The sequence below is a fragment of the Sminthopsis crassicaudata genome, chromosome 3 (assembly GCF_048593235.1).
Source record: "Sminthopsis crassicaudata isolate SCR6 chromosome 3, ASM4859323v1, whole genome shotgun sequence".
NCBI classification, from domain to species: Eukaryota; Metazoa; Chordata; class Mammalia; order Dasyuromorphia; family Dasyuridae; genus Sminthopsis; species Sminthopsis crassicaudata.
The window spans coordinates 605206033-605233734 of record NC_133619.1 but is presented as its reverse complement, the minus strand read 5'-3'; the positions used below and the strand labels follow the sequence as shown (position 1 = coordinate 605233734).

Sequence of the window (27702 nt, the reverse complement as noted above, 5' to 3'; positions counted from 1 at the left end):
GATTAAAAAGCTGCACTCTAGTCAGTCAACCAACTAATATTTATTAAATTTATTAAAACATTTATTGGAAGGGCTGCTAGGGGGCGCAGTGGAGAGAGCACCAGCCTTGAATTCAGGAGGACCCGAGTTCATGTGATCTCAGACACTTAACACTTCCTGGCTGTGTGACCCTGGGCAAGTCACTTAACCCCAGCCTCAGGGGGGAAAAAACCATTAATTGGACTAGATGCTGAGAAATCAAAAAAAGGGCAAAACGGTCCCTACTATCAAAGAACTCGTGATCTTTTGGTGAAAAAAAAGATGCAAAAACTATGTACGGGCAAAATATATACAGGACATGTGGGAAGCAAACTCAGAGAGAAGGCACTGACTTTGAGGGAGACTGGGAAACACTTCTTGTAAAAGGTGGGATTTGGGATGAGCCTTTTTTTAATTAAAGCTTTTTAATTTTCAAAAGATAGCCATGGACAATTTTTTAACTGTGTTCCAGTTGCCCTTCTCCCCACTCTCTCCCTAGGCTTAGCACATCGCCTAGCTTGTGAAAGGCACTGATTCAGTCTGGCAAATAGTGAGCCCTTGATGTGTGTTGGCTGACTGATATTCCGTTTTTAAATAGCTCTACTTATTACCAAGTTCTTCTTTATACTACCCCAATACCTGCCTCCTAATTTCTACTCTCTGGTTCTAGGTAACCCTAGAGTCAATCTTCTCCTCCTCCCCTAGAGAGTGCTTCTCTCTTCTTAAGCTGTCAATCTCCAAGACGCTCCCCCTTTCCAGTCAGCCTCTATCCACTCCGCCCCGCCCCCGACCACGGCAGTCAGTTTCGGGCAAAAACCTTTCACAGTTGTTCCTTAGTGATCCGGCCCGCCCATCTACATCCCGTAATTACTATCTAGTTCTTCCTCTCCCCACACAGTCCGTCGGCTCCCGTCCTTGTCCATCCTTCCCCCCATTTTATTAAAGGGTCCTGTCCCGCGCCTACCTGACAGTCTCCAGGTGTTGTCAATCACTTCATTAAGGCCCCGCCCTCAACCTGTCAGTCTGACTCAGGCCCCGCCCCTCCCTGCCTAGCGCTCCCTCAGTCTCCACCTCCAATCCTCCACAGCTGTCATTCAGCCTCAGGACCAGCCCCGCCCACCCCTCAGTCGGCCTTCAGCCCCGCCCCCGGCCGTTGGTCAGCAGTTGGAGCCGGAGCCGCTGAGGAGGAGCCACAGACTCGGCCTCCTATCATGGACCTTTCCGAGAGCCCGGGGCCCAACGAGTCCCGCCCACCCCCGAGGCCCCCGGCCCGTCCGTGCCCCCGCCCTCGCCGCCCTCGGGACCTGGCGCTGCTGGCGGCCGTGCTGGGGGCGCTGCTGGCCCTCGCCGCCCGGGGCTACGTGGGCTCCAGGGAGTCCCAAGCCGGAGGGCCGCGGGTCAGACCCGACCTGGGGCGGGATCTGGGGCGTGGTATCGAGAGAGGGAGGAGGGGTTATGACCAGCCCCGCCCCTCCAAGCCCCGACCCCGAATGAAAGATGCTGCTATTTGAGGGCACAGACTTCAAGATTTCATCCTGTTCTTGGGGGTCAGAGGGCGTAGGTCCCCAGTCCCTGAGCGGCTAATTCCTGATGTCCAGCAGCTGGACGGAAGTCCCCTCCCCCCCATCCCCGGACCCCGTGCGGGAGGAGGGCCTGAGACCCAGCCGGGACCCTGGGACTGCGGGACCGCAGGGAGGTCGGAGCCCCTCTCACCTGCGCCCTTGCCCCGGAACAGGAGTCCGCCACGACCCGGAGGAAGACTATGTTCTTCTTCTCGGCTCTGGACGTGAACAGGGACATGTACATTAGCGCCGAGGAGTTCAAGCCCATCGCTGAGATGCTGAGAGGTAGTGGCAGGAAGGGGGGGCTCCGGCCAGAGCCGGTGACTGGTCCCCGAGAGCCTCCGAGGCCGCCGCTCCTCCCCCTGCCTCCCCTCTCCTCCATAAGTTTCCATCAATCCTGATTCCTCCAGCTTTGTCATCTGTCCCAGTGTCTCCTGAGAAACGGGGCAACGACTTCTCATCCCCCCCATGCACCCCCAGGAGCAGAACAGACGATTGACACGTTTGTGTCCCGTAGTGATAACGCCTCTCACCGACTCCGAGAACGCCCAGGAGGCGGTGAAGGAGGAGAAGTTCTCTCTCAAGGAGAAGCTGACTGTGGTAGCTCGATTCCAGCCTCTGCTACTGGACACCATGTCCAACAGTAAAAGTGGCTTCAAAGAGGTAAGGGGGGAGGGGCATGCAAGCCTGAAAACTGACCAGAGGTCAAAGGTGAGAATTCAGACCCAAGACACCTCGGGATGAAGGGCCAGCCTGGACCCTGTGGGACACAAAGGATGTCTGAGCTAGAGCAGTCCTGTCCCACGTAGAACTTCCTGTGCTGCTTGACCAAGTTTCAGGCCTCTGCTACCTAAATTGGGGACAATTCACTTAACAAGCAAAAAAAGAAGGAGGAAACCAGGCTCTTGTCATCAACACAGGGGATTCCCAAGCTGTAATCAATGGGGAAGGGGGAGAGAACATTCTGGAGGCCCCCAAAATAAGAGAGTGGATCAGGAAGGGCATCTATGTTAATAACTGAGCAAAGATGGGGGGGCACATGGCCACATATTCTACCAGGGCTTCAATGGCTCAAAACATTTATGAATTCTTCTTTAGGGAGAACCTTTAGAAGCAATTTAAAAATCACAAAAGAAACTGTTACTGTTTCAAAAGCACACCAAGTTCAAAAAAAAAAAAAAAAAAAAAAACAAAAAACCATATCTTGATCATCCAACTTCTTTACTATACTTGGCTTCTACAAATTTGAGGTGTTTTTCTAAAAATCAAATCCATCAAAAAGAAAAAAGGAAAAATTCTGCTCAAAAATGCAAAGTGGAGAAAGCAGAAAAAAGACAATAGAGGGGAATCCCTTTCTGTCTGGAATTGAGGAATGAGGGGAGAAGACAGACTTGCTCCAGGGCCTCGGACAGAAGAGGAAGGCAGACCTACAGTCTATCCCAAGAGTCAGTACAATCCCTCAAAAATAAAAACAGTGATAGGGAGGCTGGTGTGTGGTTAGTAGTGCCTAGGAAGTAACCAGAACAAGGACAATGAGATAAGCTAAAGAAGGGCTTGGTGCTCTGCCTCTTCCTCAATAGTAAACCTCTCCTGAGCCCTTACACATTAATTATCTGCTCTTCTCCTGGGAAGGCTGTGTAGCCTCCTATTTGTCCCTGTTTTCACTATGGGAAAAACCAAATTGCAGATAGTATTTCTACTGGGAAAGATAATTCCCAATATAAGATAGTAATGAACTAAGTGTCCAGGGACCAAGTACTCTGAACTGAATCCAACCTATCTTTGTAGCCCTCTCAATAAGAATTCTCCATGAAGCCTGCATTTCAAAAAACTAGATTAACAATAATGATAATTCGTGCCTATATGTTAATATAAAAAGCTAGCTTTTATATAGCAGATTGAGATTAACAAAATCTTTTTGTTACTTGATTCTTTAGGTGCTACTATTCCCATTTTGCAGATGAGAAAACTGAGGCTTAGGTGACATGACTTGCCTAGCATCATTCAACTAGTAGAATCTTAGACATGATTTGAACTCAGATCTTCTTACCTTTAAGACAAGCCCACTCCAGTATGCCACCTAGCTCCTTAATTTAATATCTATGATATTGGCAATACAAGTAGTATAACCATTTCACAGTTGAATCTTGGACAAAGAAAAATTGTGCTTATGCTCTCACAATAAATGGCAGATCCTAGACTCAAAAGTCCAAGTCTTCCATATCATGCTATTTCCATGGCCCCTAAACACAATTTCTTCATTATGCTTTTGTAATGCTCTTCTCCTTGCATAGGATGTTCTTGTCAAATCCCATATATTAAAATCCTATCCATTCTTTCAGAAACTGCTAAAATGACTTTCCTCCAAGATTCCAATAATCCCTGTACTGGCTTCCATTCTCTAGCATTTGGGGTCTTATTAATATCTTTTAGCATTTTTATAGTAAATTGTATGGATTCACTTTCTTTCCTCTTCTTCATGGGATAATGGAAAGAGCAGTAGGTTTGGAGTTGGCAGATCCAAGTTTGCTTTCAGGAGGAATATTCAACTGTTTTAGAGCAAGACTGACCCAAGGCTATTGTGCCTCGCAAGAACCAGCAAACTAAGATTCAAGAAACAGCAAACTAAGATTAAGAATGAGGTTGGGACCGGTTTTTCTCTTGTTGGGCTGCTGCTCCCTGATCCCAGAGTTCTCTATGATTTGGGATTAGAAAATGATTTTCTGTCCTATCATATGCATTGCTGGGAGACTACAAAACTTAAAATCACCTTAGAAACTACACTTGGCCAAAATGCAAATGGGCTCAATGGAGTCAGAGTTATTAGGAGGTTCCATTGTGTCCCCATAAAAAATTGGGGGCAAGACGGAAAGGATGGTCTAGCAAACCCTAATTCCTTTTTCAGTGAACAGCAAAACTGCTGGTCTCCTTACAGGTAGTAGTAATGATTACAAAGTATATAATGTTTTAAGATTTATAAAGCATATTATATATCAAGTCAATAAGCATTTATTAAGTATCTGCTATATGCTAGGCCCAGTGTTAAATGCTAGAGATACAGAGAAAACTCCCACACCCTACTCTACATCCCCAACAAAGCCAGTCCTTGCTCTCCAGGATCTCCTAATGCATTTATGAAAATATACAATCAGGTGCAAACAGAATACAAACAAGATAATTTGAAAATAATCTCAGAAGGACACAAAGATTCAGGACTGGAGGAACTATGCAGAAGGAGGAACTTTTAAGTCTTGAAGTCAAAGAGGTGAAGATGAGGGAGAGAGTTCTAGGCATGAGGAGACAACCCAGAATAGGAAGATCATGATTTACAAGAATAGAGAAGCCAGTATCACTGGGATCTTAAGATTATGTTCAGGGAGTAAGGTGCAAGAAGACTAGACAGGAAGGAGACAAATTATTAAGAGCTTTAAAAGCCAAACAGCAAATTTTATATTTGATCCTTGAGGTAAAAGGGAGCCATTGGGGTTTAAATGGTGAGAAGGGGAGACTGGGGGACCGGATATAATAGCATGGTCAGATCTGTTCTTTAGGAAAATAAGTTTGATAGCTGGAGGTTGTACAAGATTTGAAGCAGGGAGGCCAATCAGTAGAGTATTGACAATAATCCAGGCATGAAGTGATAAGGGCTGGTACCCTCATGTGATCAAGTAGCCTCAATGCCAGAGGGTATCAGGTGTCTCCAACTAACTAAAGGTTTCCTAGCCTTTCATTTCCTTTCATGTGGATCTATGCTCTGGAGAACACAAATGTGCCTGTCCTGTTTTCAATCTAATCTCCTGAAAGGTTTGATCTCAACTGGATCCTGGTTCACCATCCTCTACTTGTTGCTCTTCTTCTCCAGATTTCTGACATTATTCTTTCTGGGCTAAAAAACTGGACAAACCCTGCACTATCATCCAGTGTGTTCTCTGCCAGCCAATTCAAAGCTTTCCTGCCCCCAAGGAATGACATGGAATTGGGTGAGGTCTGGTGGATCATTCCAGACACAATGATTAATAAGACATGTGCATACCTCTCTGACAACCGCTTCTATCCACCACCTCCCAAAGGCAAAGAGGTAAGGAAGGAACTTTGAAGCCCTGCTTGGGATCAAGCCCTATAGGGGCCTTGTGGTTTCTGGAAGCTTAGAAATCAGACCATCAGTTATCCCAGCTCTACCATTTAGCATTTTTGCCTGAAGTTTGATCTAATGATTCAGTGCTAACTTTTCCTAAACCTTTAACTATAGACCAAATCTGAATCCTTCTTAACTTAGATGCACTTCTAATTACTGGGGCCTGACTTCTACCCATTTACTGACCCAACTATCCCAGAATTAAGCTGCAGGAATTCATTTTGGATGATTTAGCAGCAGAAGAATTGTTTCCTTTCTTCCCTACTATCTAGATCTTGCCCTGATATCAGTTCTTCAACAATTCTCAAGGATTTGATGCTTTCTAGGTCTTAGATGGCTTCCCTAACTCAAGGATGAAGGGACGAAAGAAATATCCAGGTCTTTCTGGATAGTTTCTCCTCAATCCATTGGAAAGTAGGAAAGGGGGGTTCAAATTCCTCACTCCCTAGTATAGATGTGCCATTGAGGTCATTTTCCCAGGAAGGGGTTCAGGTAAGCTAGGATTTTACCTTCCACAGGTCATCATCCACAGACTGCTAAGCATGTTCCATCCAAGGCCCTTTGTGAAAACACGCTTTGGGCCCCAGGGTGCAGTGGCCTGCCTCACAGCCATCAGTGACTCCTATTACACTGTGGTTTTCAGGTGAATACTATTTACCTCTGGCTTTCCTGGGCATGTAAGGGGGAAAGAGGCAAAACTACAGCATTATGGGACAGGGAACCAGAATAGTTATAGGATGCAAAGCAATTTTTAGCTACAGTTATCATAGATTGATTATCTCTTTTAGAGATTATTCAGACCTCATCAATTCAACAAGCCTTAATTGGGAGGAGTGGGAAAAAGAGCCTCCCCCATTGCTATTTGGGAAATGGCATCCCTTCTCCCCATTACACCAAAGCTATCTACCCTGCCCTCAATTATTGTTATCCCAAATGCTGGTATTACAAATTCAAAAATGAAACAATTCCTTACCTGAAGTCACTCACATTCTATGGGGGTATGTGATGTAGGCAGAGAAGACAGAAACAATGTGTAAATAATATAAAAGAAATACAAAATAGCAACAATATTTTTAGTGGTAAGTAGTGGTAAGTAGTAGTAACAGAGTGAATCAGGAAATCTTTTAGAAAGTATCCCTCGAATTATTTTAAAAAACATTTTATTGACTTTTTTTTACATAGCCCAAACTCCCAGTATCCCTCTCTACCCCTGCCAGAAAGCCATCCCATATAATAAATATTTTTAAAGAATAGAAAAGAATCAGCAAAACCGATCAGTAAATCCAAAAAATACGAAAATATATATAATATACATACCCGCAGCTCTCCCACCACTGCAAAGGAGTGGAGTGAGGGAATCATCTTACATCCCTTCTTTGCAGCTTATATTTTTAAATGAACTAAGAAATTTCATCAGGTGATAGTGAGGAGAGAAAGTTTTCCAAGTATAAAATACAACTTGAACAAAGGACTATACATAAAAGATAAAATATACTTTACTGGCAGTATCAACAAGTTTCTTGGGTAATGTGTAATCAGTCTAGAAAGTCAGGTGGGAGCTAGCATATAGAGGTCTTTAAATGACAAATAGAAAAGAGAATATGTTTTATCCTGAAAAAAATTTCACTGAAAATTGATCAGGACAGTGATGTGATCAGACCTGTGCCTTTCAAATATCAATTGAGTAGTTATACAAAATATGGACTAAAGGCTAAAGGCAGGGATATCTATTAAGGCCATTGTAGTGGTGCAAGCAAAAGATGATGCAGGCTTCAACTGAGGTAATGACTGTGTAATGACTATCACTGATAATGTGGAAGTAAAATTTACAGTGCTCAGGTGATTGGATCAGGGGCAAGGATTGGGAAAGAGGAGTCAAGAATAACTGCTGTGTGATTCAAATCTATAGGACTGAAAGGATAATGGTTTCCTCAGCAGCAGTAGGAATGTTTGGAGGAGAGATGAGTTTAGGAGAAATGATAATACTGAGAGCTTTGGACATATTGAAATGCTCCTGGAACAACTATGTGGAAATGTCTAGCAAGAAGCTTAGTGATAATGAACTGGAACGCATTTGAAAAATTCAAGAGTTTAAAAAAAGGAAAATTTGAGTCATTTGCATAGAGATGATCATTGAGAGTAGATAAGAAAAAGAAACATAAAGAAAAAAGAGGGCCTATAAAAGAGGCCTGAGATACACTGAAACTTCAAGGGTAATATATGTTCATGGACAATAATCTTACCAAGAAAAGTGAGGAGCAAGTAGTCAGACCAATGTAAAATGTCACAACATAAGAAGAAAAGGAATATCCTGGAGGAAGCAGTGGGCAACAGTATTAGATGGTTCAGAGAAGTCAGGATAAATCACAAGTCTTTAGATTTACCGATGAATAGACCATTGGTGACCTTGGAGAAATTCAGTAGAATCTTAATTACTTTTGCTGCTCACATGAGCCCAGAGAGGCTGAAGAGTGTGCAGGAAAGCTGGGAATCATCCATTTTGCCCCTTGTCATTAGCTCTTTAAGAGACTAAGTAGACGTGATTGGCCTAAGGAAGTCTGGGATTATCTGGTACAACATCCACTGACCTGCCCCCTGGTGCCTGAAGATCCAAGGTTGGGTCATCATCCAGCTGCCTCATAGGCTGAATGGAGTTGTGTTCCATATATTCTTCCTACCAGCAGTTGGAGATGACTCCCTGCATTTTTTCTCTTTGTGTGACTCTGTATGGGTCTGTCTTGTCTTTCCCTCTCCCTCCTCTCCCTCTTTTCCCAAAAGCCCCCTCTTCCTCATGTTATTTCCCATTTTCAGTAGCCTTCCTCCTCCTCATTCCATTGGATATTCCTTTTATGTTCTCTCCTTCCCTCTTGAGGTTCTCTAAGATCTTTTCTTCTACTGATTTATTAAAATCTTCTGAATTCTGTGAAGCCCAATGGTCACAGTATCAAAAGATTTCAAATTGGACAGGTCCTTAGAAATTGTGGAGTTGAAGTTCTATCCATTTATTTTACAAATTAAAAAAACTGAGGCTTAGATAATTCTTTCATTAATATTCCCATGCTCACACCAAGGGAAACATTCCTTGCTCCCTTTTCTTTCTCTTCTGCTCACAGGATTCATGCAGAATTCCAAGTCAATCAACCACTCCACTACCCTTTCTGGTTCTGTCCAAGCCAGTTCACAGGACACATCATCCTCTCCAAAGATAGCAGCCATGTCCAGGATTTCAAGCTTTTTGTACCCAATGAAAGGTAGGATTCTGTGGTAGAGAGAATCCCATCTGACAAATGTCCCTTTAGTGGAGTTTGGGGTTCTGGCTTATGGCCTGGAGGACAACTATTGTCAACATCCTTTCAGTTCCCCTTTTTCCTGTCCTCAGAGCCAATAAAAAAGAAAGCCAATTGATTAAGGGGGAATTGGTATTTACAACCCCATATAAATAACTTGCATTACATTGGGATTCCAGGGCAAAAAAGCAGAGGGCTGCTTGGCAACACCAGTCTACCCTTACACCTAGGTTGGAAAGTCTAGTGTTTCTCACAATCTGTATTCAAAGATTGAGAATAGGAGAGATGCCTTCTAGTTTTCTAGCTCTAACCCCAAATCTGTAAGATCTGAAGGGCTTCCACATTCAGAACTTGACTTCAGAAAACCTAGATAGGGGAGTAGATAGCAAGTAAATCTTTCATAACCATATTTTAACCCAAAGCCCCATGTACCCACTTTTCATTCACTGTTCATCCTCAGGATAACTCAGTCCCTGGTTTTGTTCCAAGCTGGCCTTTCAATCTCCTTCTTCCTTCCTATTGAAAAAGTATTAGTTTCTTTAAACATGCTCATGCTTCCCCTCTACTCCGATAATCCTTTCCTGTACTTTTTAATGTCTCCATTCTTGGTGCTTTAACAAACCTCATCACTATTTCTCCAGCTAACAGTATTTCTCTAGCTGTCATCTTCAATTCTTTCCCCATTCAGATTTGTGAGAAATGGGGAAGAGTGGGAAAAAGAGCCTCCCCCATTACTATTTGGGAAATGTCATCCCTTCTCCCCATTATACCAGGTTGTCCTACTACCCTGCCTCCCTTCTTTCCTCAATTATTTTTATCCCAAATGAAAATATTCTTAATACAGTTCTGATTCCACTGTGTGAGTGAATCAGACCTATCAGTGAGCACTGATATCTCCAATATGCAATCCTTTTCTAGCATATCACTTCTCTCATCAGGTCTCTGAATGTGGGTTTGCAGTGGTTGCACGGACCCCTGAGAAATCCAAATGTGGATCATGGTTATCTTCCTCAGGTATATCTGACTTTATCCTTATATTTTTATTTGGAACCAAACCTGATTATATTTTTCCCATTGGCCTCCTGCCATCATATTCCCATTCTAACTCTTAGAAGGATTTCCCTGGTTACACTAACCCAAATCTAATATGACTAGGACTGGAGAGTGAGGCTAGAATATTCTCTGCCATCTTTCCCCTTATAGATGCAAAGGGATGACAGAGCACAGGGAGATGACTACAAACTTAGCCTGTGTTGTTGTTGTTTGTTCCTTGTTCTCAAAGAAGACCATGACATCAGGGAAGGGTTGCCATGACAGCAAGTGAATTGGATTTAAAAGAGGGGAGAGCTATGCAAGGTCACCTGCCTCACTTTCCCCTCCAGAGCCATCTGGGTCCAGTGGCCAGACATAGATCAGAACAACTGCAGATGGCCCCGGATGTAGAGGGAGACCTTGGCCTTTTCAAGCTAAGGTCTTCAACAGATCTCAGTTTGATTGCATATTAACTAGGAAGTTCAATATGTTACTAATAATTATGAATAAGAATGGTAATAACAACCATTTCTTTACATTGAAGTTTGTACATTGTTTTCCATATGTTGATTTTATTTGAGCCTCATAACACTATATAAATGCCATTATTATCCCCACTTAACAGCTGCAGAAATTAAGGTAAAGCTAAAAAAGACAGAAGTGTCTTACCCAAGCTCACTTAGCTAGCCAATATCTGAGATGCATTTCATACTTAGGTCTTCCTGATTCTAAGTCCAGGCTTTTATCCACTATATTATCTAGCTGCCTTATCTGTGCTGAGAATATGAGACACAAAGATACATTCTACCAAAGGAGTATAACATATAAACAAGTGAATTCCTGGGGTTTGTGGGAAGTGAATAGACATAGCAACATGCAGCATGCAATCATTCATTGCTTTGAGTTCCAGCCAATCTCTCACATTTTGGGAACAGGCCTTCAAATGATGAAAAATAAAAGTTGTATGTTTGGACAATAACTACATACATTGATATCACTCTTATTTAACTTCCTGTGTACTAATTGCTACAGCACAGACTTTGGCCTTTTTGCTCTTTGCTTCCTTTTCCCCTTGAAGGCTTTGGAACTAAAGGAGTCAGAAGTCCTGGATTTGAATTACCTGTTTGGCAAATCACAACTTAAGCTTCTTGTTTCCTCATCTGTAAAAAGTGGAAAAATATTAAGTCCAATCTACTAAGTTCTTGTGGGTCAAATGAGATCATCGAAAACATTTTGTAAACCTTGCTGCAATTTATAGAATATCCACATTATTATTCTATTCTTAGAGTGTTCCAATTATGGCCTAGAAGTAACCTGTGCTTACTAAGGCTGTCAGCAAAGTACTGCCTCTGGCAAATCTTACCAGAAAAACTTTAGGTCTAGCTAGGCTGCATGACAGATTAACTATTATTGTCTGAAGACTAGCCAAGTGTAAAGATGCTCATTGCTAGATTGGAGGGAATAACCACACTAATGAAATCAGAAACTTTTAAAGTATCGAAAACTTTTTTGATTCATTTGTATTTTCAGTTCCAAAATGTCTCTTCCTCCCCTCTCTTTCTTTCACTCACTGAAAATGCAAAAAGAAAACTCATTAAAAATATATAGATTCATGCAGATCAAATCTCCACATTAACCATGTTCCTAAAATAATAATAATAAAGAGAATAAAATATACTTCAGTCTATATTACAGCACATCAACTCTCTGTCACAAGGTATTGTATATTTCATCACAAGTTCTTTGGAATTGTGCTTGGTCACTTGATTAAAATTCTTGAGTCTTTCAAAGTTATTTGTCTTTACAATATTGTTTCTATTGTATATATTGTTTTCCTATTTCTGCTCTCCTTATTCTGTATCTGTTCATGAAGTTCTTCTCAGATTTTTTGTATTGATCCCCTTTCATCATTTCTTACCAACATATTCATACACCATAACTTTTTCAGCTATTCTCCACCTTAAGGATGTTGCCTCATTTTCTAATTCTCTGGCCACTACAAAAAAAAAAGTTGCTTATAAATATTCTTGTACAAATGGATTTTTTCCCATTTTCTTTTATTTCTTTAGGGTATAGACCCAATAGAGGAATTGTTGGGTCAAAGGGCATATACAGTTTAATACTTTTTTGGGGAATAATTTCAAACTTGTAATTGAAGTATTTGGATTTCAATTACAAAATAATTGGACAAGTTCACAGCTTCACTAAAAATTCATTGCACACCTGTTTTCTCACAGCTGCTCTAGGATTTATCATTTTCCTTTTTTTCCATCTTAGCCAACTTTTTAGCATGAAGCAGTATCTCAGTTATTTTTTTTTTTTTTGGTGTGTGTTTCTCTTTTTATTAGCAATTTAGAGCATTATTTTCAATATGACTTACTTGTTTGAATTTTAAGTCTGAAAACTGCCAGTGCATATCCTTTGACAGTTATCAACTGGGGAAAAACACTTTCTTTTTAGATATTTCAAGTTCCCTATATATCTTAGAAATGCATTTATCAAAGAGAATCACTTCAAAGGGTTTTTTCCCACAGTTTTCAACTTTTCTTCCAATTTTAGCTGCATTGGGTTTATATGTGCAAATTCTATAGAATCAAAATTGTCTTATTTTATCTCCAGTAAACTTCTCTATTCTTTGATTATAAACTCTTCCCCTATTCATAGATTTGATGAGAAGTTTTTTCTACACCCTACTAATTTGCTTATGGTGTCTGAGTACCGTATCTATTTGGAGTATATCTTGCTATATACAATGTGAGATATTAATCTATACCTAGTTTCTGCCATACTACTTTACTAGTTTTCCCAACTGTTTTTGATAAATAGTGAATGCTTGCCCTCTTCTTCCACCCCCACCCTGCCCCCTGACCCCACTCAAACACTAGGTTAATGTGTTCATTTGCTTGTGAAAATTATGGAACTCGTCTGTTTAACTAATTGATTTCTTATCCATTACCAAATTGTTAAAATGATTAGAACTTTGTGGTATAATTTGAGTTCTAGTTCTACCAGACACGTTTCTTTTTTTCTCATTGATTGCCTTGATATTCTTGACCTTGTTCTTCTAGATGAATTTTGTTGTTATTTTTTCTAGCTCTATAAAATAATTTTTGGTAGCATTACATTTGAAAATTATAATCAAGTGAGATACAGTGGTCTGAGCATTATCGATTTCTTGGTTAGGCTAACAGTAACCAATAAATTTAATCAATGGCCTCCTTCAAACACCAAAGACTGATATAGAATTTACCAGCCTTAACATAATAATACAGAATTGGGTAGGCTTGGAAAACAATACAATTGGTTACAATGTAAATAGCATTATTCAAGGTGGGGAGAACATGATTAGTTATTTTAAAGAAAATGGGCTAACACACAGGACTAGTGACAATCTGTCTTTAACAATTAAGGAATGTTCATTGTTTTATTGGATGCATCAATACCTTGCAGACTTTGTTAGTAGACTTGAGTTAGGAGCCTCCCTAGTGTTAAGAAGGATTTGTTAGGGCAATAAAGAATTTTACAAATATAGGCAAGAGTGGACAGTATACCTTTTTGAACATGATAACAAATTAACTTGTAACTTTAATATAACTTGGAGGAAAACCTGACTCGAGAGTCAGAGAAATGTGGACTGAGCAATTAGACAAAATGGGACAATCATACTAAATAGGGTAAATTACAATATAGAATAAATTATTAAATGATAGTAATTTTAATTTCTTTTGTAGTTTAGTTAGTATGGGTCTGAATAAATTTATTTAGGTGGTATTATCATTTTTAATATGTAACTTTGCCTATTCATGAGTAGGTAAATTTTTAAATTATAGAAATCTCTATTTGTATTTTTTAAAAAAGTAGTTTGTGGCTGTTTTTATATAATTATTGTTTCTGTCTTGGCAGGTACATTCTCCTATATTTTATATTATCATTAATTATTTTAAGTGAAAGGCCTTTTACTTTCTCTTCTTGCTTGATTTTATTGGTAATATACCGAAACACTGATGATTTACATGGATTTATTTTACATTCGGCAACTTTGCATAGTTTTCTTTTAGTTTTTTAGTTGAATCTCTAGGATCCTCTTAAGCCAACCATCATATCATCTGCAAAATGTGGTCATTTTGTTATTTTATTGTCTGTGTTTATTTTTTCAATTTCTTCTTTTCATACCTCTACTTACTATTTCTTACTACTTCTTACTATTTCTAGTAAAATATTGAATAGTAATGGGGATAATGAACATCCTTGCTTTACCCCTGATCATATTAGAAAAGCTTCTAGATTATCCTTTTACAGATAATGCTGGCTCTTGATTTTCAATACATATTGCTTATCATTTTAAGGAAAGCTCCATTCTATGCTTTCTTGTATTTCTAACAGGAATAGATATTGAATTTTGTCCAAAGCTTTTTGTGCAGATGTTTAATCATAGTCATATGATTTTTGTTTTTATTATTATCATGCTTATATTTTTCCTAATCTTGAACCATCCTCCATTCTCTATATAAATCCAATCTGATCATAGTTTATAAGTTTTATAATAATTTGCTATAATCTACTATTTTAGTTTAAATATTTGCATCAATATTCATTAAGGAAGTTTGTTTATAATTTTCTTTCTCTCTTTTGATTGCCTTGGATTAGGTATTGGGATCATATTTGTGTCATAAAAGGAATGTGATAGGCTTCCTTCTTTTTTTTTTTCAATTTATATAGTAGTGGAATTAGTTATACTTCAGATGTTTGTAAATCTATTTGGTGCAGGATTTTGTTGTTGTTGATGTTAATAGAAAAATTAAACAAGCCATAAAGTAAACTAAGTTAGAATGCAAAGCAACCCTATCTCCTCTCCTATTAATCTGATGTTTCTCTAAATCTGGTATTTATCTAAAATACTCATTTACCTGATTTTTATTATCAGTTTTTTTAAAATATAGTTTTATAAAATAAGTGCTAATAATTTTTTCTTCATTGTGAATTCACCTTTTTCATTTTTGATACTAGTAATTTAATTTTCCTCTTTTTTAAAAAAATGAAATTATCTATTGATTTTTTTAAAAGTTCATATTTGTTATTAGTTCAATGTTGGATTTTTTTTACTTTCAATTTTGTTAATATTATATTTGATTTTCAAGGATATTTTTTGGTGTTTAACTGGGGGGGGCTCTGATTTGTTTTTTTTTTCCCCTAAAACTATGCCCAGTTCATTGAAGTGTTCTTTCTCTTTTACTGATGTAAGAATTGAGAAATATAAATTTTTTCACACATAGTACTTTGGCTGAATCCCAGAATTTTAGTATATTGTCCAATTGTCATGAACTTTAATCAAAATATTGTTTCTATAATTTCTCCTTCAACGCATCCATTCTTTAGGATTAAGTTCTTTAGTTTCCAATTTTTAATCTATTCTTCAAAGGCTTTTTATTAAATATAATTTGATTGCAATTTGTTCAGGAAAAGGGCATTTAATATTTCTATTTTACTGATAGTTTATTCCCTAATTTAATAAAAAGGTAAATTGAGGCATGTTCCTCTGAGTGAGGTAATATTTATTATCATGGATAATTACTTGAGCATAAGATGAGTCTATGACTGCCTCAGGTTCCAGCTTGAAACCCCAAGCAAAGGGACATCTTTCCTTATATAGTCTAGAGGATTATAAAACAAAGAACAGAACAGGGTGGGTGGCATCATAGGGTTAAGAGAAACATGATTGGATACTTAGCTGATGTAAAGAGAACCATGATTGGCTGGAAATGTGTAATAAAGGAATAGCAATAATCCTCCTTCATTCCTGAGACTAAGAAGTATGCATCTTTTGAGTCCACCTTGAATCTGTCAAAGATAAGGGCCCAGACTTCTTTGGAGAGCAAACAAAATATCCTTGAAGGACTCTGTTGGTGTAAAGATATAAGGGACAACTCCCTTGTGGTAAAATGCATTCTCCAAGGTTAGCAGAATTGCTTGAAGCAAAAATAGTGATAAACTATTTAAAAAATAAAATAGTGATTAACAAGAAAACCAATTTTCTAAATTTAGCCCATTATATGCCACTGGATTCTTTTTTTTTTTTTTTAATTTTTTATTTTATTTTATAATTATAACATTTTTGACAGTACATATGCATGGGTAATTTTTTACAACATTATCCCTTGCACTTACTTCTATTCAGATTTTTTCCCTTCCTCCCCCAACCCCCTCCCCCAGATGGCAAGCAGTCTTATATATGTTAAATATATTACAGTATAATTTAGAGACAATATATGTGTGTAAAACCGAATTTTTTGTTGCACAGGAAGAATTGGATTCAGAAGGTAAAAATAACAGTTTACATTCATTTCCCAGTGTTCCTTTTCTGGGTGTAGCTGGTTCTGTCCATCATTAATCAATTGGAATTGGATTAGCTCTTCTCTATGTTGAAGAAATCCACTTCCATCAGCATACATCCTCGTACAGTATCATTGTTGAAGTGTATAATGATCTTCTGGTTCTGCTCGTTTCACTCAGCATCAGTTGATGTAAGTCTCTCCAAGCCTCTCTGTATTTCTCCTGTTGGTCATTTCTTATAGAACAATAATATTCCATAACATTCATATACCATAGTTTACCCAACCATTCTCCAATTGATGGACATCCATTCATCTTCCAGCTTCTAGCCACTATGAAAAGGGCTGCCACAAACATTTTGGCACATACAGGACCCTTTCCCTTCTCTAGTAGTTCCTTGGGGTATAAGCCCAGTAGTAGTATGGCTGGGTTAAAGGGTATGCACATTTTGATAACTTTTTGGGCATAATTCCAGATTGCTCTCCAGAATGGTTGGATTCTTTCACAACTCCACCAACAGTGCATCAGTGTCCCAGTTTTCCCACAGCCCTTCCAACATTCATCGTTATTTGTTCCTGCCATCTTAGCCAATCTGACAGGTGTGTAATGATATCTCAGAGTTGTCTTAATTTGCATTTCTCTGATCAATAGTGATTTGGAACACTCTTTCATATGAGTGGAAATAGTTTTAATTTCATCATCTGAAAATTGTCTGTTCATATCCTTTGACCATTTATCAATTGGAGAATGGCTTGATTTCTTATAAATTAAAGTCAATTCTCTGTATATTTTGGAGATGAGGCCTTTATCAGAACCTTTGACTGTAAAAATTTTTTCCCAATTTGTTACTTCCCTTCTAATCTTGTTTGCATTAGTTTTGTTTGTGCAGAAACTTTTTAATTTGGTGTAATCAAAATGTTCTATTTTGTGATCAATAATGGTCTCTAGTTCTCCCTTGGACACAAACTCCTTCCTCCTCCACAAGTCTGAGAGGTAAACCATCCCATGTTCCTCCAATTTATTTATGATTTCGTTCTTTATGCCTAAATCTTGGACCCATTTTGATCTAATCTTAGTATGTGGTATTAAATGTGGGTCCATGCCTAGTTTCTGCCATACTAATTTCCAGTTTTCCCAGCAGTTTTTGTCAAATAATGAATGCTTATCCCAAAATTTGGGATCTTTGGGTTTGTCAAAGATTAGATTGCTATTTTTATTCACTATCTTGTCCTGTGAACCTAACCTATGCCACTGATCAACTAGTCTATTTCTTAGCCAATACCAAATGGTTTTGGTGACTGTTGCTTTATAATATAGCTTTAAATCAGGTACACTTAGACCACCTTCCTCTGACTTTTTTTTCATTAGTTCCCTTGCAATTCTCGACCTTTTATTCTTCTATATGAATTTTGTTGTTATTTTTTCTAGGTCATTAAAATAGTTTCTTGGGAGTCTGATTGGTATAGCACTAAATAAATAGATTAGTTTGGGGAGTATTGTCATCTTTATTATATTCGCTCTGCCTATCCAAGAACATTGAATGTCTTTCCAATTATTTAAATCTGACTTTATTTTTGTGGCAAGTGTTTTGTAATTTTGCTCATATAATTCCTGACTCTCCTTTGGTAGATATATTCCCAAATATTTGATACTATCGACTGTTATTTTGAATGGAATTTCTCTTTGTATCTCTTGCTGTTGGATTGTGTTGGTAATGTATAAAAATCCTGAGGATTTATGTGGATTTATTTTGTATCCTGCGACTTTGCTAAAATTCTGAATTATTTCTAATAGCTTTTTAGCAGAGTCTTTGGGGTTCTCTAAGTATACCATCATGTCATCTGCGAAAAGTGACAATTTGATTTCTTCATTTCCTACTCTAATTCCTTGGATCTCTTTCTCGGCTCTTATTGCCAAGGCTAGAGTTTCTAGTACTATATTGAATAGTAATGGTGATAGTGGGCAACCTTGTTTCACTCCTGATCTTACAGGGAAAGGTTCTAGTTTATCACCATTACATATGATGTTTACTGAAGGTTTTAAATATATGCTCCTTATTATTTTAAGGAATAGTCCATTTATTCCTATACTCTCAAGCGTTTTTAGTAGGAATGGATGTTGGATTTTATCAAATGCCTTTTCTGCATCTATTGAGATGATCATATGGTTTTTATTAATTTGATTATTAATATGGTCAATTATACTAAGTTTTCCTAATATTAAACCAGCCCTGCATTCCTGGTATAAATCCCACTTGGTCATAGTGTATTATCCTGGGGATGATTTTCTGAAGTCTATTTGCTAATATCTTATTTAATATTTTAGCATCAATATTCATTAAGGAAATTGGTCTATAGTTTTCTTTCTCAGTTTTCGATCTACCTGGTTTAGGTATCAGTACCATGTCTGTGTCATAGAAGGAATTTGGTAGGACTCCTTCAATCCCTATTTTTTCAAATAGTTTACATAGCATTGGAGTTAGTTGTTCTTTAAATGTTTGGTAGAATTCACCTGTAAATCCATCTGGTCCTGGGGACTTTTTCTTAGGAAGTTGGTTAATAGCTTGGTCTATTTCTTTTTCTGAGATGGGACTATTTAGACTACTTACTTCTTCCTCTGTTAATCTGGGCAAGCTATATTTTTGAAGGTATTCTTCCATTTCATTTAAGTTATCGAATTTATTGGCATAAAGTTGAGCAAAGTAGCTCCTAACAATTGTTCTAATTTCCTCTTCATTAGTGGTGAGTTCACCCTTTTCATTTTCAAGACTATCAATTTGCTTTTTCTCTTTCCTTTTTTTAATCAGGTTTACTAAGGGTTTGTCTATTTTGTTGGTTTTTTCATAAAACCAACTCTTAGTTTTATTAATTAATTCAATAGTTTTTTTACTTTCAATTTTATTAATCTCACCTTTTATTTTTTGAATTTCAAGTTTTGTGTTTGTCTGGGGGTTTTTAATTTGTTCCTTTTCTAGCAATTTTAGTTGTAAACCCAATTCGTTGGCCCTCTCTTTCTCTACTTTATGCAAGTAGGCCTGTAGAGATATAAAACTTCCCCTAATTACTGCTTTGGCTGTATCCCACACATTTTGGTATGATGTCTCATTATTGTCATTTTCTTGGGTGAAGTTATTAATTATGTCTATGATTTGCTGTTTTACCCAATCATTCTTTAGTATAAGATTATTTAGTTTCCAATTATTTTTTGGTCTATTTTCCCCTGGCTTTTTATTAAATGTTATTTTGATTGCATTATGGTCTGAAAAGGATGCATTTACTATTTCTGCCTTACTGCATTTGATTTTGAGGTTTTTATGCCCTAGTATATGATCAATTTTTGTATAGGTTCCATGAACTGCTGAGAAAAAAGTATATTCCTTTCTGTCTCCATTTAGCTTTCGCCAAAGATCTATCATATCAAACTTTTCTAGTATTCTATTTACCTCTTTGACTTCTTTCTTATTTATTTTGTGGTTTGATTTATCTAATTCTGATAGTGCAAGGTTGAGATCTCCCGCTATTATAGTTTTGCTATCTATTTCCTCTTGCAGCTCTCTTAATTTCTCTTTTAAGAATTTAGATGCTGCACCACTTGGTGCATACATGTTTAATATTGATACTGCTTCACTATTGATGCTTCCCTTTAGCAGGATATAATGCCCTTCCTTATCTCTTTTAATTAGATCAATTTTTGTTTTTGCTTGATCTGAGATGAGGATGGCTACTCCTGCTTTTTTGGTTTTGCCTGAAGCATAATATATTCTGCTCCACCCTTTTACTTTTAGTTTGAATGTCTCATCCTGTTTCAGGTGTGTTTCCTGTAAACAACATATAGTAGGATTCTGACTTTTAATCCAGTCTGCTAACTGCTTCCTCTTTATGAGGCAGTTTGCCCCATTCACATTTATGGTTAGAAGGACTAATTCTATATTGCTTGCCATCCTATTAACCCCTGCTTATGCTTTTCCCCTTTCCTTCCCTTTTACCCTCCTATCCAGTATTAAACTGGTAAACACCACTTGCTTTTCACAGCCCTCCCTTTTTAGGATCCCTCCCCCACCTTAAAGATCCTCCCCTTATTTTATCCCTTTTCCTCGAAATTACTGTATTCCCTTCCCCTTAGCTTACTCCTTCCCTTTCACTTTTCAATGAAGTGGAAGAAGTTTCACCATAAATCGAATATGTCTATTGATACACGCTATGTTCATCTCCCTCCTTTCTTTCTCTCAGATATAATAGGTTACCTTTGCCTCTTCATGAGAAGACTTTTTTATGATATAATCTCCTTTCCACCTCTAGTTTCTAAGACAAATTGTACATATGTTCTTTACATATTTTTTTGACAGAAGTATAGTTCTCAAGATTTCTTTTTACCTTTTTTAGGAGTCTCTTGAGTTCTGTATTTGAAGATCAAACCTTTTATGTAGGTCTGGTTTTTTCATCAAAAATAGATGGAATTCATTTATTTCGTTAAATGTCCATCTTCTTCCCTGGAAAACGATGCTCATTCTTGCTGGGTAAGTTATTCTTGGCTGCATACCAAGTTCCTTAGCCTTTCGGAATATCATGTTCCAGGCCCTGCGTTCTTTTAATGTGGACGCTGCTAGATCCTGTGTTATCCTTATTGTGGATCCTCCATATCTGAATTGTTTTTTTCTAGCAGCTTCCAATATCTTTTTCTTTGTCTGATGGTTCTTGAACTTGGCCACTATATTTCTTGGCGTTTTGATTTTAGGGTCCCTTTCAGTAGGCGATCGATGAATTTTCTCAATGTCTATTTTACCCTCTGTTTCCAAAACGTCTGGGCAGTTCTCTTTGATAATTTCCTCGAAAATGGTGTCCAAGCTCTTTTTTTCCTCCCATTTTTCAGGGAGTCCGATTATTCTCAAATTGTCTCTCCTGGATCTGTTTTCCAGGTCTGTTGTCTTTCTGGTAAGGTACTTGACAGTCTTTTCAATTGTTTCATTTCTCTGGTTTTGCTTGACTCCCTCTTGGTTTCTCCTTGAGTCATTCATTTCTACTTGTTCCAGTCTAATTTTCAATGATGTATTTTCTTCACTCACTTTTTTTATATCTCTTTGTAATTGTCCAATTGAGTTTTTATCTTCTATGGAATTTTTTTCCATTGTATCCATTTTATTTTTTAGAGAGCTGATTTCTTTTTCCAGCTCTCTAATCCTGTTTTCCTTGGAGTTGTTTACCTTTTCCAGCTCACTAATCCTGTTTTCCTTGGAGTTGTTTACCTTTTCCAGCTCACTAATCTTGTTTCTCAATGATTTGATTTCTTTATCCATTCTGTCTTTGAATGCATGGGATGACTTCTCCAGGCTCTCTTGCCAAGCTTCCCTTTCCTTTTCCCATTTCTCTTCCAGCTCTCTTGTGAGAGCCTTTTTGATTTCCTCTATGAGGTTCTTTTGTATTGAGGAGCAGCTTATATCCCTCCCAGGGGATACATCTGGGGACAGTCTGTTCCTAGTCTCCTCAGCATTTGAAGTCTGCTCCCTCTCCACACAGAAGCTGTCAATGGTTAGAGCCCTTTTGAATTTTTTGTTCATTTTGTCAGAGTAGGAATCAAAGAAAACAAACTGACAAGAGAAACAATTGGTCTGTTTTGCGGGGGATAGGGCTGGATGGTATTAATGGGCTTCCTCTACAGACTGGGGGTAGGGCAGCAGAGAGCCACTAACAGAACAGCAATGACTGTACTGAGTCTGCGCTCTGAGGCTCTGAGAACGCACTGAGTCAGTCCAGGTGGGGGTTGGGGGTGGCCGGGCTCTGAGAGATGCTGGCTTTCTGGGGTTTTAATCTTCACCTCCGGTGTTTACACCCTCTCCACCGCTCCTGGCTTGCTGCCAAGACGGAGCATCCACACTGGGGCAAAAGCCCTTTCACAGAAACGGCAGAGATCACACCCTTCCCCCTCTGGTCTGAGCTGTGTGAGCTGCCTGTCTTGCTCTGGCTGTCTGCCCTCAGTCTGCGCCCAGTCTGATTGACCCTCCCCCAAACAAACACAGACCTTTTCTGGCGACTTTCAAGGATGTCTTCTCTTGGTGATAATTTGTGGATTTCTTTCTGGGTCAAGCATTAAGTCAGAGGCTTGTCATGAAGTAAGTTCTGAGAGAAAACGAGGAGCTCAAGCAGCTGTCTGCCTCCACGCCGCCATCTTGGCCGGAAGTCTCCTCCTCCGCCACTGGATTCTGAACTAAGTTCAGCAACAAAGGACCATAACTTATATGAAATGGCTAAGCTCTCCTTGTCCTTTCTTTCCCAGATGGAGCTAGAGGCCTCTGGCCCTTCAATGCCATCTATCATCCAGGATAAGAAGAGTAATGAAACTGACAGCTGTCTGCCCTCAGAGGAGGCTGGCCAGCTTAAAATGGAGGATATTCTGTGGCAGCAGGAGCTGAGCAGGGAAGAAGCTGCCCAGCAGCTAGAAAGGGCTATGTATGACTTCAAGAAGGTAAGGACTTTAAAGAGAGGAAAGGGCTATAGCTGTTAAGGCAGACCTTTCCAACTCCTAGCTAAAGGGACAGATCTTGAGAAAAGGGGAACATTGTTATAGGAAGAGATTGAGTGTGAGGAGTTGAGGTTCTTATGGTTCAATTCAACCTACTTTCTGAGTGCCTACTATATGGAAGGCTTTGGGCTAGATACTGGAGATCCAAAGACAAAAAACGAAGAAGTTCTTGCTTTCAAGAAGCTGACATTGCATTGGAAGATTTTTTTAATTAATTTTTATAATTATAACATTTTTTGACAGTACATATGCATAGGTAATTTCTTTTTACAACATTATCCCTTGTACTCCCTTCTGTTCTGAATTTTTCCCCTCCTTCCTTCCATACCCTCCCCTAGATGGCAGACATTCCCATACATATTAAATATCTTATAGTATATCCTAGGTATATATGTGCAGAACCGAATTTTGTTGTTGTTGTTGCAAAGGAAGAATTGGATTCAGAAGGTAAAAATAATCTGGGAAGAAAAACAAAAAAACAAACAAACAAAAAATGCTCATAGTTTACACTCATTTCCCAGTGTTCCTTTTCTGGATGTAGCTGATTCTGTCCATCATTGATCAATTAGAATTTGATTAGTTCTTCTCTATGTTGAAGATATCCACTTCCATCAGAATACATCCTCATACAGTATCGTTGTTGAAGTGTATAATGATGATCTGGTTCTGCTCATTTCACTCAGCATCAGTTGATGTCTCTCCAACCCTCTCTGTATTCCTCCTGTTGGTCATTTCTTACAGAACAATAATATTCCATAACATTCATATACCATAATTTACCCAACCATTCTCCAATTGATGGACACCCATTCATTTTCCAGTTTCTAGCCACTACAAAAAGGGCTGCCACAAACATTTTGGCACATACAGGTCCCTTTCCCTTCTTTAGTAGTTCCTTGGGATATAAGCCCAGTAGTAGCACTGCTGGGTCAAAGGGTATGCACATTTTGATAACTTTTTGGACTCTCCAGAATCGTTGGATTCTTTCACAACTCCACCAACAATGCATCAGTGTCCCAGTTTTCCCACAGCCCTTCCAACATTCATCGTTATTTGTTCCTGCCATCTTAGCCAATCTGACAGGTGTGTAATGATATCTCAGAGTTGTCTTAATTTGCATTTCTCTGATCAATAGTGATTTGGAACACTTTTTCATGTGAGTGGAAATAGTTTTAATTTCATCATCTGAAAATTGTCTGTTCATATCCTTTGACCATTTATCAATTGGAGAATGGCTTGACTTCTTATAAATTAAAGTCAATTCTCTGTATATTTTGGAGATGAGGCCTTTATCAGAACCTTTACCTGTAAAAATGTTTTCCCAATTTGTTACTTCCCTTCTAATCTTGTTTGCATTAGTTTTGTTTGTGCAGAAACTTTTTAATTTGGTGTAATCAAAATTTTTTATTTTGTGATCAATAATGGTCTCTAGTTCTCCTTTGGACACAAATTCCTTCCTCCTCCACAAGTCTGAGAGGTAAACTATCCTATTTTCCTCTAATTTATTCATGATTTCATCTTTATGCCTAAATCTTGGACCCATTTTGATCTTATCTTAGTATGTAGTGTTAAATGTGGGTCCATGCCTAGTTTCTGCCATACATTGGAAAATATTAATTATTCACAGATAAGTAAATGTAGATTATTTGAAAGGGAAGAGAACATTGACCACTGAAGAGTCTGGGGAAGATACCACAGAGATGATACTTGAGATGAGCAGCAAAGATTCCTGGAGATAGATATGATGGAACAATGCCTTTGGACTTGAAGGAAAGTTGATCCAACTAGACAGAGGCAGAAGATAGGATACTGAGTTTAAGCAGTAGCAATGTGATTGACAGATACCAGTTTGTCTGAAATAAAAGACATATAAAGAGATGATAGAAATTAAAGAGAGAAGGAGAGATCTGAATCAGATTGTGGAAGGCCTTAAGAGACTGAGAAGTTCATATTGTTTCTTCCACCATACAGTCTGACCCTGGCAGGAGTTCCTAATGATATATTTGCCTTTCAGAGCTCTGTGGCAGCTTCACCAAAGAAGGGAACTAGAGACATAACATAGTTAACAGAATTCTTGTGATGGGAGGGTGGATTTTGCCTCACTCTACCCATCCTGCTCCCAACCTGTGTTAGGGTCAAGTGCCGCCACTCCCCATCCCTGCTTCCAAGGAGACCTCAGCCTTTCCCTCTGTGCTGGCTTTTTCCTCAGGTCCAGTACTTACCTTTCACCAAAGCTTTTGACAGAGCTAGAGCTGAAAAGAAGCTGGTGCATTCAATCATTTTGTGGGGAGCCCTAGATGACCAGTCTTGCTGAGGTGAGGAATCTTGGCCAATTCTGGTAGAATTAAGGGTGAAAGATGGTGGTCTCATACCACATGCCCTGGATGGAGGTATGGGGAATTCAGTGGGCAAGTAAGGGGTTTCTATGCTAGGTTCCAAAAGGGAAATAGATACCACAACTGTCCCCCAATATTACAGATTACTATTATTTCAAGGCATTTTCTCTAAATAACTTTCCCCTAAACAGGTTCAGGGCACACTCTTCGCAATATTGTCCTGAAAAATTCATCAATCCTCGCCCTCCTTAATGAGAAATTCATCAGCACTTGGTCTCTTTTTGGGGACTTACAAGAGATACTGGTAAATATGAAGGGAGGGAGGGAGCTGGGCTTCTGGGAGAATTTTCTGAAAGTGCCTGAAGCCCAAGAAATGGAATAACAAGGCCCTTCTCCAACTGTGACTTCCTCTCAGAATGAAGAGAACAAATTCTATAAGAAGCTGGCTCAACTGCAATTGGAGAAATACAAGTTCCCTGTAGAATCACTGGTCTGCTTACCCAATGGAACAGTGGTTTGTATCTCATCTCAACCCACCTTCCCCTAATCTCTGCTGACTCATCAGAGGCCATTCTACCACTCCCCCTCCCCAAAGGAGAATTTGTTTTAGTACCTATTATGTAGAAAAGAATGCTGGTCTTATACAAGCAATGAGACTTTGAGCTAGGCCTTCGAAGGATGGTAGCTTTTCATAGATGAAACTGAGATATAATGATCTGGTCAAAGTATTATTAAATGAGGAAAAACTAGAAAGGATTATTTTTCCCTGAGCTCTGGCCAATCTCTTTAAGTTCCTTCCTGCGACTTGGGAACTAAACCCTATGATGCTGGCAGAGTCACTATGCCTAACTCCTTTCCCTTACCCTTCCCTTCTCTTATCTCCCTTCCTCTTCCCCTCTCCTTTCTCCTTTTCTCTTTTCTGTATCTCTTTTCCTCATTCTTCCCTCTCACCTCTCCTAATTTTTTTCCCCACTCTCGACTCTCTTGACCCTTCTTCTAGGTCAACAACATCCATGCTAACAAGTTCTTGTTCAAGATTCCTGAAAGACATCATGAAAAGAAAAAAGTCCTAGCCTTCTACTCTCCTATATCCTTGAAATCTCCAGAGATCTATGAAGAATTCCTAAGAGAAGGGCTCCTCAGAGCTCAGGTCTTCCTCCAGCACTAAAGCCCCAGACTATGGGAATCAGGAACTTGATTCTCTACTCAAGCAAGCTTCCTCCAATCATAAGAGCTGACATTTCCCTATCTATACAAAAAGGAATGTAGATATGACGCTGAAGTCAAAGTGGTCTTTAGTACATGTCAAGATCACTGTTTGCTGTCTACTAAGAAGTAGCCCCCTTTGAAAATTGCAATAATGATTAAAGAGTCCATGTTTTGGGCCCCCTTCTACAATTCCACATCGGTGATAATAGTACCTAAAAGTAGCAGATTTCCTTCTGGCCATGTGACATAAGGTTGCCGTAACCTCAAAGAAACTCCATGAGAACTTAGAAGCCATGAATATTTTTTTTAAGGGAGAACCAAATTGTCTTTTGCTTCTTGATGATAACCTCATTCTCCAACTTCCTTCTGGGCCACTTCTAGTCCATCCACAGAGACAGTGACCAAATCCAGTACATATCTGCAACCTCATTATGTATATGTGAAAAGTAATTAATTGAAGATATTTTTTGATAGCTCCACACTGAGTAGGAGAAAGAGATTCTATTTACTTCCAGTGACTGTGCTTTATGATGGCTGGATCTTAAATCTCAGATGGATCAAGCTTGATGTCTTCACAGTCTCAACTGGGGGAAAAAGTTCCCTCTTCTCTTGATTAGGACTTTAGTCTTATTTTGTAGAAAAAGATTTAAGATATAAGTTCCCTGCCATTATTTCTCTCTGCTTACTTTGACCAAATAGAGTTAGTCTTATTCCCTGGTCCAAGTTTCAAATGAAAGTCCTAGTAAACAGTCTAGTGACTGTCCTCTGGTTGGAGACTTTCTCCTTTTTTTATCTGGTGAGGAACTTATATTGAATAGAAAAAAAAAAAAAAAAACACTGCAGTTTCCATGGCCAGAATTGATGCCTTTGAATGTTCACCTCCCTCTTGGCAGAATTTTATTCATTTGCATTGAAAATTCTTTGATGGCAAGAATTATGTGTTTCCCATGTTTTCTGAGTACTTATAAATTATAAAAATATGGTATAAATATATATTTTTAACTTTTAAAAAATCTAGCAAAGTTCCTAATCATCCCCACTTCATCCCAATACCATTCAAGAAAGCATACCGAGTAGATTCCCCTTGTGTCTCTATGACATTCATTTAATGAGCATTCATTTCTAAACTGAAGGCCAGAGTCCAAAACAAATGAAGTAACAAGCAGTCGCATAGCTTCCAACTATCCAGAAAATGTACCAAATTCTGCTTGGAAAAATTAAGAAAATCATTTTTCTAGGCCATAGTGGGATAAACTAATTGAAAACTCCTAGCATAG

The 27702-nt window shown here is 38.7% G+C and overlaps 1 protein-coding gene across 1 annotated transcript; it reads left to right on the top strand.

Moving 5' to 3' along the window:
* Positions 1-1126: 1126 nt before the first annotated feature.
* On the top strand, positions 1127-27193 carry LOC141563952 (selenoprotein N-like). The gene is made up of 12 exons (XM_074305787.1): positions 1127-1415; positions 1754-1865; positions 2098-2243; positions 5443-5658; positions 6234-6358; positions 8829-8966; positions 9941-10016; positions 22635-22823; positions 25090-25195; positions 25408-25520; positions 25632-25730; positions 26217-27193. The coding sequence occupies exons 1-12, from the start codon at positions 1230-1232 to the stop codon at positions 26382-26384; spliced, it is 1674 nt and encodes a 557-aa protein (XP_074161888.1). The 5' UTR covers positions 1127-1229; the 3' UTR covers positions 26385-27193.
* Positions 27194-27702: the final 509 nt, after the last annotated feature.